The sequence below is a fragment of the Lathyrus oleraceus genome, chromosome 2 (assembly GCF_024323335.1).
Source record: "Lathyrus oleraceus cultivar Zhongwan6 chromosome 2, CAAS_Psat_ZW6_1.0, whole genome shotgun sequence".
NCBI lineage: Eukaryota > Viridiplantae > Streptophyta > Magnoliopsida > Fabales > Fabaceae > Lathyrus > Lathyrus oleraceus.
Window position 1 is genome coordinate 457,494,895 of NC_066580.1, and position 11,685 is coordinate 457,506,579.

General features: G+C 30.5%; 1 protein-coding gene across 1 annotated transcript; it reads left to right on the forward strand.

The window, feature by feature from the left end:
- Positions 1-2,375: 2,375 nt before the first annotated feature.
- LOC127120346 (tryptophan--tRNA ligase, cytoplasmic) lies at positions 2,376-9,770 on the forward strand. Its single transcript, XM_051050759.1, has 11 exons — positions 2,376-2,733; positions 2,833-2,952; positions 3,031-3,216; positions 5,057-5,174; positions 5,995-6,081; positions 7,489-7,581; positions 7,883-7,963; positions 8,286-8,357; positions 8,676-8,744; positions 8,837-8,947; positions 9,587-9,770. Exons 1-11 carry the CDS (start codon positions 2,516-2,518, stop codon positions 9,635-9,637), a joined length of 1,206 nt encoding a protein of 401 aa, XP_050906716.1. The 5' UTR covers positions 2,376-2,515; the 3' UTR covers positions 9,638-9,770.
- Positions 9,771-11,685: the final 1,915 nt, after the last annotated feature.

Below are 11,685 nucleotides of genomic sequence, written 5' to 3' on the forward strand. Positions count from 1 at the left end.
TGTTGAGTCAGAAAGTTACTGATTATGCAATAACGACTCAAATCAAATTTAGAATGACTTTACCCATACACAAAAGAGTAAATATTCTTGTAAATCTTAGCGGACATTGACTACGTGAAAATAGTAATATGAAAGAAATAAATGGTGTTTGAAAAAATCAACCCAATCAATTAGTTAAAAAAACATACATACCTTATTATTGAATTGACAAAACAATTTTTCTTCGCATAAGCCGCAATCGAATTACTTCTAAAGTGATCTGAATGCTTTTCCTTCTCATGTTTTAATGAATATCTCATCTTCACCATTCCTCTTTGCTTCAATTTCAATTTTTTTTTCTAAAATTATGCGCCGATTACTAATTTTTAGATTGTGGTTTTATTAAGGCGTCGGTTATAACTTTGTGCTATTGTAATGATTAAATCTAAAAAAAAATATGAGCAGTTTAAAGGATAACAACTTTAAAAAAATGTGTTAAAAACCAATTATGTTGAGGGTAAAATATGTGGAAAAATAAGCTATTACAAAAGAGAGTATTCCCTTTATACAGGGGTGTTCAAAACCAAACCAACCCAATAGAAAACCGCAAACCAAACCAAACCAAACCGAAACCGTAAAAAACCGTATTTGGTTCGGATGCGTTTGGGTCATTTTTTAACAAAACCGCACGGTTTGGTTTGGTTTGCGGTTTGTATTTTGCAAACCGAACTAAACCAAACCAAACCGTATTATGTTACCATCTAATCTTCACTTATCCCACATCCCATCCAAAACTCAAACCTAGAATCCCCTTAACCTTACAATTACAAACGATTTTCTCTTACTCACACTTAGGGTTTCAATTTCAACCTTCTTAAATCTCTCCTAGTAGTACCGCACATTCTTCTCGTCTTCTTTGCCATGCAAATTTCACCTTTTCTACTCTAATATGTCATTTCTTATGTTCTTTCTTTTTCATCTTTTATATTATTGTTTTATCTTTCAATTACATTTTTATCGCACATTTCTTCTCAATCTTGCATCTCTTATGTTTTTTTTCATCTTCTCTAATCTCTCTTCTCATATGTTTTTTTATGTTTTATTATAATGTTTTTGATATTATTTTATGCTATTATTTTATATATGTTTTTTATTCCACTTTTTTTCTAATATAATTTTTTGTATATTGAATAAGAAGTTTTTGTCTAAATATGATGAATTTTGATGTTATTTACTAATGTATGAGTTCTCTATAGGTGTATGTATGACTAAATAAAAATATTGTAAAAAATCGAACCAACCGAACCAATCCAAACCGCATTCATTTGGTTTGGTTTGGTTTGATTTTATTTTTAAAAGTCAACCGAACCAAATCGAACCACATATTTTTTTCTCTTGCGGTTCGGATGATTTTTATCATCAAAACCGCCCAAACCGCACCGCAAACACCCCTACCTTTATATATTGTTATAGATTATAGATTAGATGATTTAAAATTGAATATTATATTTTCTTTCTCATGCTTTTTTTTATCTGGTTTGACATAGATAGAAATGTTAATTGTATTCAAGAAGAATGAAGATATATTTAAGAAGTGTATTTTACTATATTTTTCAACTAATTATAGTGTGTCTTATTCTTTCCTTATTATATTTTTACTTCTTTCATTCTTTGATTTTATTTTTTATTTATCTGTTTTTTGATTTTATTTTTGGTTTTATTCTTTTCAACCACTATATATTTTAAATTGTGTATTTCTTTTATAGTTTGACATGAATTATTGTTGTAAACGTCTAAAATTATATATGCTATATTAGTTTAGTCTTATAATATTATGTATTTTAAATAAAATTTAATATATATTTGAATGTGCCTATTAATATATATTTGAACATGGATTTATTATATATTATTACTTTAGTCTCGTAATATTATATATTAAAATTAAGATTAAGAAAAAAGATATCGTTTGTATTTTCAAGTATGTGCATATTAAAAAAAATCGGATAGTGTATATTATATATAATGTTATATATGTTAAAATGTTTGTGCACTTTAAATATTAGATGTGAAACAAATTTTTTCTCTTTAATTTTTTAAATAGATTATAAAAGTGTTTTAAATATGATATCTAATTTTAATTTGGGTAATGCTAACTTGTGTTCTAGGGATACAAGATAAGACACCCACTTATAAAAAGTTTATATTTAAGAAATTAATTTTATATCTTTATTAAAATCAATACACAATTTCCAATACAAAATTACTTTATTTAATTCTTATCTTATGCTTTTTGATTTTGATGCATATAGAATTTTCTTTTTAAATTACAATAAGTGTCCGTTTTGTATTGAATGGCTATATGTATGTCACTTTATTTTAGGTTGACAGTTTTTTTCTTACATTGACAGTTTTTTATTCATTTATTTTAATTGAAAGACGATTTTGTATTTGAGCGAGAAAGAAATTGATAGTTTTTTTCTTACATTTACAGTTTTCCTTCGCCGGCGGCCACTTCAACGTCCGTCGGAGAAAAATGGAGCCATCAACAGATACAAATAAAGAGCAAACGGAAGAGCATGTGGTGACTCCATGGGAGGTTTCTGGCAAAGATGGAGGCAAAATCGATTACGATAAACTCATTGAACGTTTTGGATGTCAAAGGATCGATCAATCTCTCATTCAACGCGTAGAACAACTCACTTCTCTCCCCGCTCACGTTTTCCTCCGCCGCGGCGTTTTCTTCGCTCACCGGTTTCGCCTACTCTCTCTATTTCACTTCCTCACTGTTAAACTTCAATTTAATTTAGAAACTGAGAATGTGTTTTTTTTTTGTTGATTTGTATCTGACAGTGATTTTGCTGAGATTTTGAATGCATACGAAAAAGGAGATAAGTTTTACTTATATACAGGACGAGGACCTTCTTCTGAAGCTTTGCATTTGGGTCATTTGATTCCATTCATGTTCACCAAGTAAGTACATTTTGTTTTTGAAAATGGCTGGAATTCTATGTTTGTTGATTTCTTGATGCAGTGGAAAATGGCGTGTAGGTATTTGCAAGATGCTTTTAAGGTTCCTCTTGTTATACAACTCACTGATGATGAGAAGTTCTTGTGGAAAAATCTTACTGTAGATGAATGCCGAAGACTGGCCCGCGAGAATGCAAAGGACATCATTGCTTGCGGTTTTGACATATCAAAGACATTCATCTTCTCTGATTTTGATTTCGTTGGCGGGTGAGTTAGTTATACTATTTTGTGAAATGTTGGATGGTTTGTACTTGCAGGAGTTTTATTAGAACATGTATCTATACAGTGGCAGAAAATGGAATTTTACCTGCAAACTTAAGAATGTGATATTAAAATGAAATTATGCATTAGGAAATAAAAATGGTTTCATGTTTTGTAGTTTCTACACCATCACATCAGTTGATCTATGTTCTGAAGATTCAATGAAGTTTTACCAATGTTGTCATAAACTTGTCTTTTTCTGTGCTTAACACGACTTAGGCAATTGGTTTCAATTCATTCTTTCTGTGATTAACATTTGATGGCATTTAGGAATGAAAACTAAAACCTTGAGCCAATGCACAATTTTATTTTTTAAATGAAAGTTGTTGTGGTTTTAAGTACGGACAATAGTTAGTCATTAATATAGTAATTCCATTTGGTTTTAGATGAACATCAAGGATGATTTTCTCTTACTCAGCTCAGCAAATGGTGCACCAATTTATCCCAAACTTTTCACAGATTTTTTTTTTTTTACAAGATGAGACTTTCCCATTTAAACATCCAGCAACCTTAAATATGTGGGCATTATTAATTTTTTTGGTCCCATATTTAGAAATCATGGTTGGCTGTTTAAAATTTAAATTGATTTGGGGTTTATATTCTGCACATTATGATAGGGGGAAGACTTTTGAGTGAATTTTAAATTCAGTTGTCTCTGTTCTGTTCTTAAATAAAATGTTGTTGGCGGCGTTTCACAATCTGATGTCCTTTTAAATTTGATCACATATTTGTAGCTCTTGTCATATGAGATTGCTAATGTTCTACTGATAGGAAAAAAAGAGAGATCTCTGATATTGTTTCTGATGAAAATGATAAATGATTTTCATTATTATGCTGGTATTAATAGAATCAGTTTGGCTTAATTGAACCTGTATATGCATTTGCAGCTACCTAACATTACACTAACTAATATAATTGTCAGGTACAGAAAAACAATAACACTGATTTGATCACTAATCACCTGCGTTGCATAGGTACGGGTACGTACCGAGTACCTGATACGGGTACTGGTACGGAGTACGGCATTTTTAGAAAAACTAAGGTACGGGTACGTTAGTATAATTTTTTTAAATACAATTATAAAAATGACAAATGAGTTATATTATTTAAATAACAACAAAACATTAAAATTACAAAACAATTTGCTTAAAAAAGTTAATATCTGCGCAATAACATAAATAAATCACACTTAAAAAGTATCCATAAATCAATATTTTCCTCTCCAATATCATTAAAAAGAGCGGCTTCTAGTTCAGGTTCATAGAGAGAAAGACTAACAACTTCAAAAATATCACCTACATTAAATAGATCTCATTCATCTCCACTAATATCCCACATTTTTGTTGCTCCTTCATTATAAATCTTAATATGAGAAGACAGAAATTTGTATGAACAAAAACTAAATCCTCTGTCCTCTTTGGATTGAGCCTGTTCCTTTTCAATGAGTGAATAAATCTAGTTGTGCTCCAATTTCTCTCCACAGAAGATGAAGAACTTGGTTGTGAAAGAACTTTTTTATTTATAAATAGAATAATTAACCTAATTTTTAGGTAGTAAAAAAAGTCCAAATTATACCATCCGAAAAAAATTAAAAAAAGTTGGGTACGTGGTACCAAATGTGTACCGGTTGGTGTACCAACTTAAAAAAAAAAACAAAAAAAGTTGGTACGGCTTCGGTGCGTACCGTGCGAGTACCGGTACCGGTACCGGTTCTTTATCTAAAATGGAGTACCCGTGCTTCACAGCTAATCACTATGTACTGACAGAGAAGAAATTCCCTTTCCAGTGCCTTCTATAGGAACATGGTAGAGGTTGCAAAGCGTGTGACTTATAACCAGGCCGTTGGCATATTTGGGTTCACTGGGGAAGATCATATTGGAAAAGTTAGTTTTCCACCTGTGCAGGTAAGGTCCATCTCTCCCCTATGTGAAATGTGCCTATCATTGAATATTTCTCCTTAGTTATTTTAATATATGGGTTTTTCTATTTATTTCTGTGAGCTTGGGACTACCAGTGTTGGCTTCCCATGTCAATTTTTCTTCATTTTTGCTAATATATAATAATGTTTTGTTCTAAATAATATTTCTGCAGTTGTTATTGGCAAGTTGTGACCAAATAATATTTTTGACATATTATCTCAGATTTTTTACTAACTGATCATTTTTTTCCACCAATATCTGATGCTTCTATTGTCATTATCATCCCTGCCTTTAAAATATATGTAGATAAGTAAAAATATATTGTATGTCTTAGTGTGTGTCTGGACAAAGTTTTAATTGGGTTATGAGTCATGGACTGAGGGACATGAGTGCAAGACTTCAATAAGTCCATACAAAATGTGAAGTTACCATTCAACGATTTTTAGTGCTAAGATATTATCTATGTGTCGTTTCCTTCTAAATTTCTAGTGATTTGGTTATTGGCAAGTCAAAACTAAAATATTCAACTATTCCTATATTTCATATATAGTATATGTCAATTTTATGGTACAAAAGAGCAGTATAAACCTCACCTTTTAGGTTTTTGGGCATACAATAGATCTACATCTACATATTGTGAGCTTATATGCATTGGCGTCAACATATCGAAACCTATATTGTATACGGGTCTATTTGTGTCTTTATTGCCGTGTTAGTTTCTTTTTATGATCCTATTTATTTGATACTGATACATATTTTGAATTTGTCACTTGGAAATGACTGTGTGCTACTTTTGTTTTTACAGGCAGTTCCATCATTTCCTAGTTCATTTCCTCACCTATTTTCTGGCAAAGATAATCTCCGTTGTTTAATTCCTTGTGCAATAGACCAGGTTTGTTGAACTCCTATGCTTTTGTACGAACAAATTTAAGTTGATTTCATTTCAAGACTAACTAGTGTGATCATGGTGATACCTGGTTCCAATGTTTCTGCAAAATTCTTGCTTTGCTTTTGGAATCTTTTTTGCTCAAATACATTTATACATGTAGACTTTGAAAGGAAAACCAAAGTCATAAAAATATATTTTTCAACCAAACAATTGCCATTTCTTCTCTTAAGGTGTTTAATAACTAACTATTTGTTAGCTAAGGATGAGTTCTTGTTCCCCTCTTCTGAGGCTTACATCTTGGGAAGCAAACTGAGTTATACCTCAATGATTCCAAATTTGTAACTCACCACAAATGATGGACAGGCAGGCAGTATGATCTAGAGAGGTATAACGAAGTTAAATCGAGGTTTTAAGGGGAAGTAAAATCTTTAATTGTTGAATCAGAACACTAATCGTGAAATTATTACAAAATTTTAAAACTTGTTTATATGCATATAAATTTATATATGTGCATATAAAATAGCATTAGTAGGATAAATAAAACCTTAAATCACTTGAAATAACATTATTTAAGTTTAAATCCATAAGCATAGCTCACAAGTAAGATAATTAAAAATCTTAAGTCACACATCAAATACTTATATAAAAGTTAAATTCATTCATAAGCCTAATCGCATAAATGTTTCAAAGGTCCTAGATTATACAATCCAACGATTAACCAGGGTGATTCCACCCGATTACCTAAATAGGATTCTACATATACTCTTGATTGCTGATGGCTAGCATAATCGTGGGGTTTTACAAGTCAAATTGGAATTTTTACAATCAGATAAGAAAAGAACCAAGTAGTTGGTTGGTTAACCTAACTGTCATCTTGTAACACGTCCAGTCATTTCTTTTTTAATAAGTGTAATTAGTTACTTCAGTCATCTCTTTAAAGTCTCATTGTTTGAAGGAGCTCCAAGTCATAGTATCATTCACAAGAACAATAAACACTATAGAATATCAAATTGTTTTCATGGAGATTGAGCTAAGAATTCATGAATCATGTAAAAAAAATTAAAGAGGAGATGTAAAGACTCCTAAAATTACTATAATTAAATAAGTTAAAGGTTAACCTTTTTAATTTGTTCCAGCCTTTCATATTGCATGTATTTTGCTACATTGTCTTCGTTTTCCCTTCATCCGGTGGGCAAAAAGGACTTTATTACGAGATATGATAAGGCATCCCCTTTGCAGTTATGATAGAAATAAATCATGTACATTTACTTTTAATATATCATGTACACTCTATACTTCTATGTAATCCGATCTTTTTGTATGTTTTTTCTAATACCTGGATGATTGATTGATTTACATTTTTAATTTTACCCGGTCTTTTGTAATAGTTTTTCTTTACGACGTTTTCAGGATCCTTATTTTAGAATGACACGAGATGTTGCTCCTAAACTTGGATATCACAAGCCTGCTTTGATTGAAGCATTATTCTTCCCTGCATTACAGGTATTGTGATGTTGCAAAAAATAGTGCTAATTTATAAAATTAATACAATCTAATACTGACATGTTCATGTATATGTTTGGCATTGAATTTGCTTGCATATATGCTTTTGCTGTGTATCTGCATGCATATAACTAGTACAAACATCAGGTTCACAGTCTATCGTCCTCGAAGTTTCATGAATCTCATTTGAGTCCTAATGAGTTTATGTAGCCTTTGAATTTTTCTGTGAAAACAATCTTTTTTGTAAACTGTATTTTTTGCTTGTTTCCTCAATGCCTTTGTGAAATATAAATGCTTGCAGGGGGAAACGGGAAAAATGTCTGCCAGTGATCCCAACTCTGCAATATATGTTACTGATTCTGCAAAAGATATAAAGAATAAGGTTTGTTTTTGAAATTATTCTTTTTAAAGCTTGGATTAGCAATGCGTTGCTTACATTTAGGCCTTGTAGCTCTATTTGTACATTGTGACTCTTATTAGCTTCGCCCTAGAATCTTCATTTATCGCTAGTGTCCTTAAAATTCATTCAGACTTGTTAGTTACCAATCACTAGATCTCACTCTAGTAAATCTTGATCTAAAATGCTGGATGATCATAAAGTCTAATAACTTGTGCAATTCTCCCCACTGTTCTTGGCTTTATCCTTTTTGTTCCATCCACTTGGTTAAGTTCATTGCACATTGTGTATGTGTGGCTATTTGCAGGTAAACAGACATGCATTTTCTGGTGGGCAAGATTCTGTAGAGAAACATAGACAGTTAGGAGCAAATATTGAGGTAACGTAACTTCGTATTGCTTTATTTTGATGAATAATATGCAGTTTCCTTGTAACAAATATGTGAACAAGAGTTGAGAATGATTACTTTGATATATGTACCAATCTAATAGAATATTATGGCGTTGTTTGATCTATATAGCCGACTCCACTTAGCAGGGTAAAGTTTTGTTATTGTGTGCACCGATATGATAAAAACTGATAAATCGGTGTTCCTTTTTTTGGCCAGTCAATTCCTTTGTCTTTCATTGGTGCTCCTTGATCTTTATGTCTAGTTATAGGTAAAACATCTAAACAATTGAAGGATGTCATTATTCAGGTAGATATACCTGTCAAATACCTTTCTTTTTTCTTGGAAGATGATGCTGAACTTGAACACATAAAGAAGGTCATATTTCTATCTCTTTTCCTAAATTATTTTACATGTAGCTAAATAAGACTTGTTTAATTTTTTCTGACAATTTTATCATTCTCCCATAGGAGTATGGAGCGGGACGCATGCTAACTGGTGAGGTGAAGCAGCGCCTAGTTCAAGTTTTGACCGAAGTAGTGGAGAGACATCGGACAGCTCGAGCTAATGTGACCGATGAGGTACACTACACACTAATCTCATTCCTTTCTTTTTTAAATTAAATTCTTGATTTAGTCTTCCAAAGTTTAGAGCTTTACCACATTAATATTTACAATATTTTTGTTACCAAAATGATGCCTTAGAGATTGAATTGTCCTTATATCAGTCAAGCCTCTCTCGTCCCAAAAATACAAATCTTTCGCCACTTTAGTCCTTCGTATGGATGAATTCAGGGAAAATCGTGCATTTGAGGGAATAGTTTGGTAATAAATTCATTGGAGAATTAATATGGTGGCAGTTTACTCTTTAAGTAAAATCTTTAGAGGGATCATATGGTGACTTCCTAGTCTTTTGAGATGTTCAAATTGAGAGTTAATTCTTTTTATAAGCAGGAGTTCCTTTTCATTATCTGAATTACATGCACCAAACTTGCTAAAGTATACAATCATGCAGCTCTGTTACACAATGGTTCTGTTTAAGTTATGCTGTTCAGAAATAGCTATAACTAACTTAGAAATGGTATTAGCTGACTTGCATGCATTTTGTAAGTTGATATTTCTACATTGGGAAGATTACAAGGTATAAAGTCTTGTATTTTTTTCACACTTTCATGTTCCAAAACTTACCTAGTCTCCTTTTTTTCATATTTTTTTTTACAGATGGTTGATGCGTTTATGGCTGTCAGGCCACTTCCTTACATGTTTGATTGAAGAGTTCACCTAAATATTGATTTGAATTCATTTGTTTAGGTACTAAAATATTGGATGTTTTGACTAATTTAATGGCAGAGAAAGTTATATTGTTGTGTATACTTTAAATTTATAAAAAAAATTTGTTAGACAATTTTAAGAAAAAGTTTCAAATTTTTGTTTTAAAAATTGTTATTTAGGTATTTTATCATTTTGGTATAATTATTTTTAGATATCAGAATTTTAAAAATATTATTTAAATTTAAAGTTATTTCAAATGATTTTTTTATAAAAATCATTTTTTAAGATACATTTTTTTTAAAAATTGTAATTTTGGTTATGTTTTAATTTTTAATTAATCTTTTAATTTATAAAAGATGAATTTAAAAAACTTTTAATATTTTAAAAATATTTTTGAAAATACAAAGAAAAAAATTAATTTTTTTATCCAATGGATATATAAGACCCATATTATATATGAGGGAATTTATTTATTATCAATTTACTTTATATACGGTGACTATTATAAACAAAAAATATTTAGATTATATATTTGATATATAATAATGACTAGATACATAATTTATTCGGATGGATTTGTTTTAGGATTATCTAACTCTTATAAGAGTTAACTAGTTTAATTGTTACTGACTTCAGCCTTCTAGGGCTTCCTATAAGTTCTATAAGTTTAAGACGGCTCAACCACTTAATGTTTCTTATTCATTTATATCTATCACGTGAATAAATAATATATAATAAATTATTTATTAATAGGATTAATATCCTCTATAAAAATTAATTTAGATTCTAATTTGTCATGTGAAGATTTCGTTTGATTATATTTTTAAGTGATTTGACTCGGTTAATATACATTTGTTGTGTTGAGTGACATTTTTATTTTATTTTTCAATTTTTTTTAATTACATCTAAGACAATTAATATCATAAATTATTAGGTTATTGAATTATTTTTTGTCATTTAAAACTACTCAGCTTCTGTGTTACCTCCCCCCTTTGTCTTTTCTATCCAACAAAATCAAAATTGGCAGAGAACGTGAAACTTCTTCCAATCTTGGTTGATCTCGAGTATTCTGAATTAGAGTTTCTAAATGGGAGGTAGCACAAATTTGTAAAATGAAAATTCGAATAGAAAAGAAGTACTCAGATGTGATTGTATTATAGTGAATATGGGTTTCAAATACCCAAGAAAATCCTAAGAGGAAGTTTCGAAGATGCATAAATTTTAGGAAGATACTTATTATGTAAACTTGTTACACTGTATTCTAAATCTTATCCTTCCCCAAACTCTGGATGTAAAGTTTGTTGTTAATTATGGTCTGATATAAGTTGTGAGTCGTTTATCTAGGATTTTGAACTATATGACATGAAAATCTCAAAATAAGGCACTTTTCACAAATTTAGAGACGGGTTGCAACAATTATGAGGTGTGAGCTCATGTGCGCGATGGTGATGGCTCAAAATAACCCCTAACAAATGGTTGTAAAAAGAAAAAAGAAGAAAATCTCGTCTCTCACTTAAGAGACCTTAATCTTATGGGAGACAACACCCAATTGTGAAGCTATACTTGGTTATTAAAGAGAGTTTGTCAAAGATTTTGGGAAGGAGTTTTACAAGGAATTTGACAAAGAATATGACAAAGAGTCAAGCTCAAAGAAGGTTGAAAAAACAAAGAAGATGCTACCAAATGAAAAGAAGAAATGTTATTGGCTAATTGTTGCCCTTATTATTTCATGGTTGTTGTTTGCTATTGTCTACATTATGATGTAACTGTCAATTAGGTTTAGTGTCTCTAAATTTAATGTAACTTTGGCTTAAGACCTCTTAATTTCAATGTAATTTTGGTATGAGACCATTTCAATTTCAGTGTAATGTTAATGTTTGGTTTAATGAACGAAGGAGATTGAGTTTCAATATCAATATGTCAATTGTCATAACAAATGCTAACATCAACAATACTACTGTCAAATTAAAAATAAGCACCATCGTGTGCAATTGTCATTACAAACAATTCAAAATATCATTACGAAAAGCATATAATGTGCAACTATC

Bases quoted from the DNA above. Each gene is read 5' to 3' on its own strand.
- LOC127120346 (XM_051050759.1), top strand. From the start codon at position 2,516: ATGGAGCCATCAACAGATACAAATAAAGAGCAAACGGAAGAGCATGTG. The intron at 3,217-5,056 runs GTGAGTTAGTTA...TTCCCTTTCCAG, and splicing joins GATTTTGATTTCGTTGGCGG to TGCCTTCTATAGGAACATGG. The intron at 8,358-8,675 runs GTAACGTAACTT...GTCATTATTCAG, and splicing joins AGTTAGGAGCAAATATTGAG to GTAGATATACCTGTCAAATA.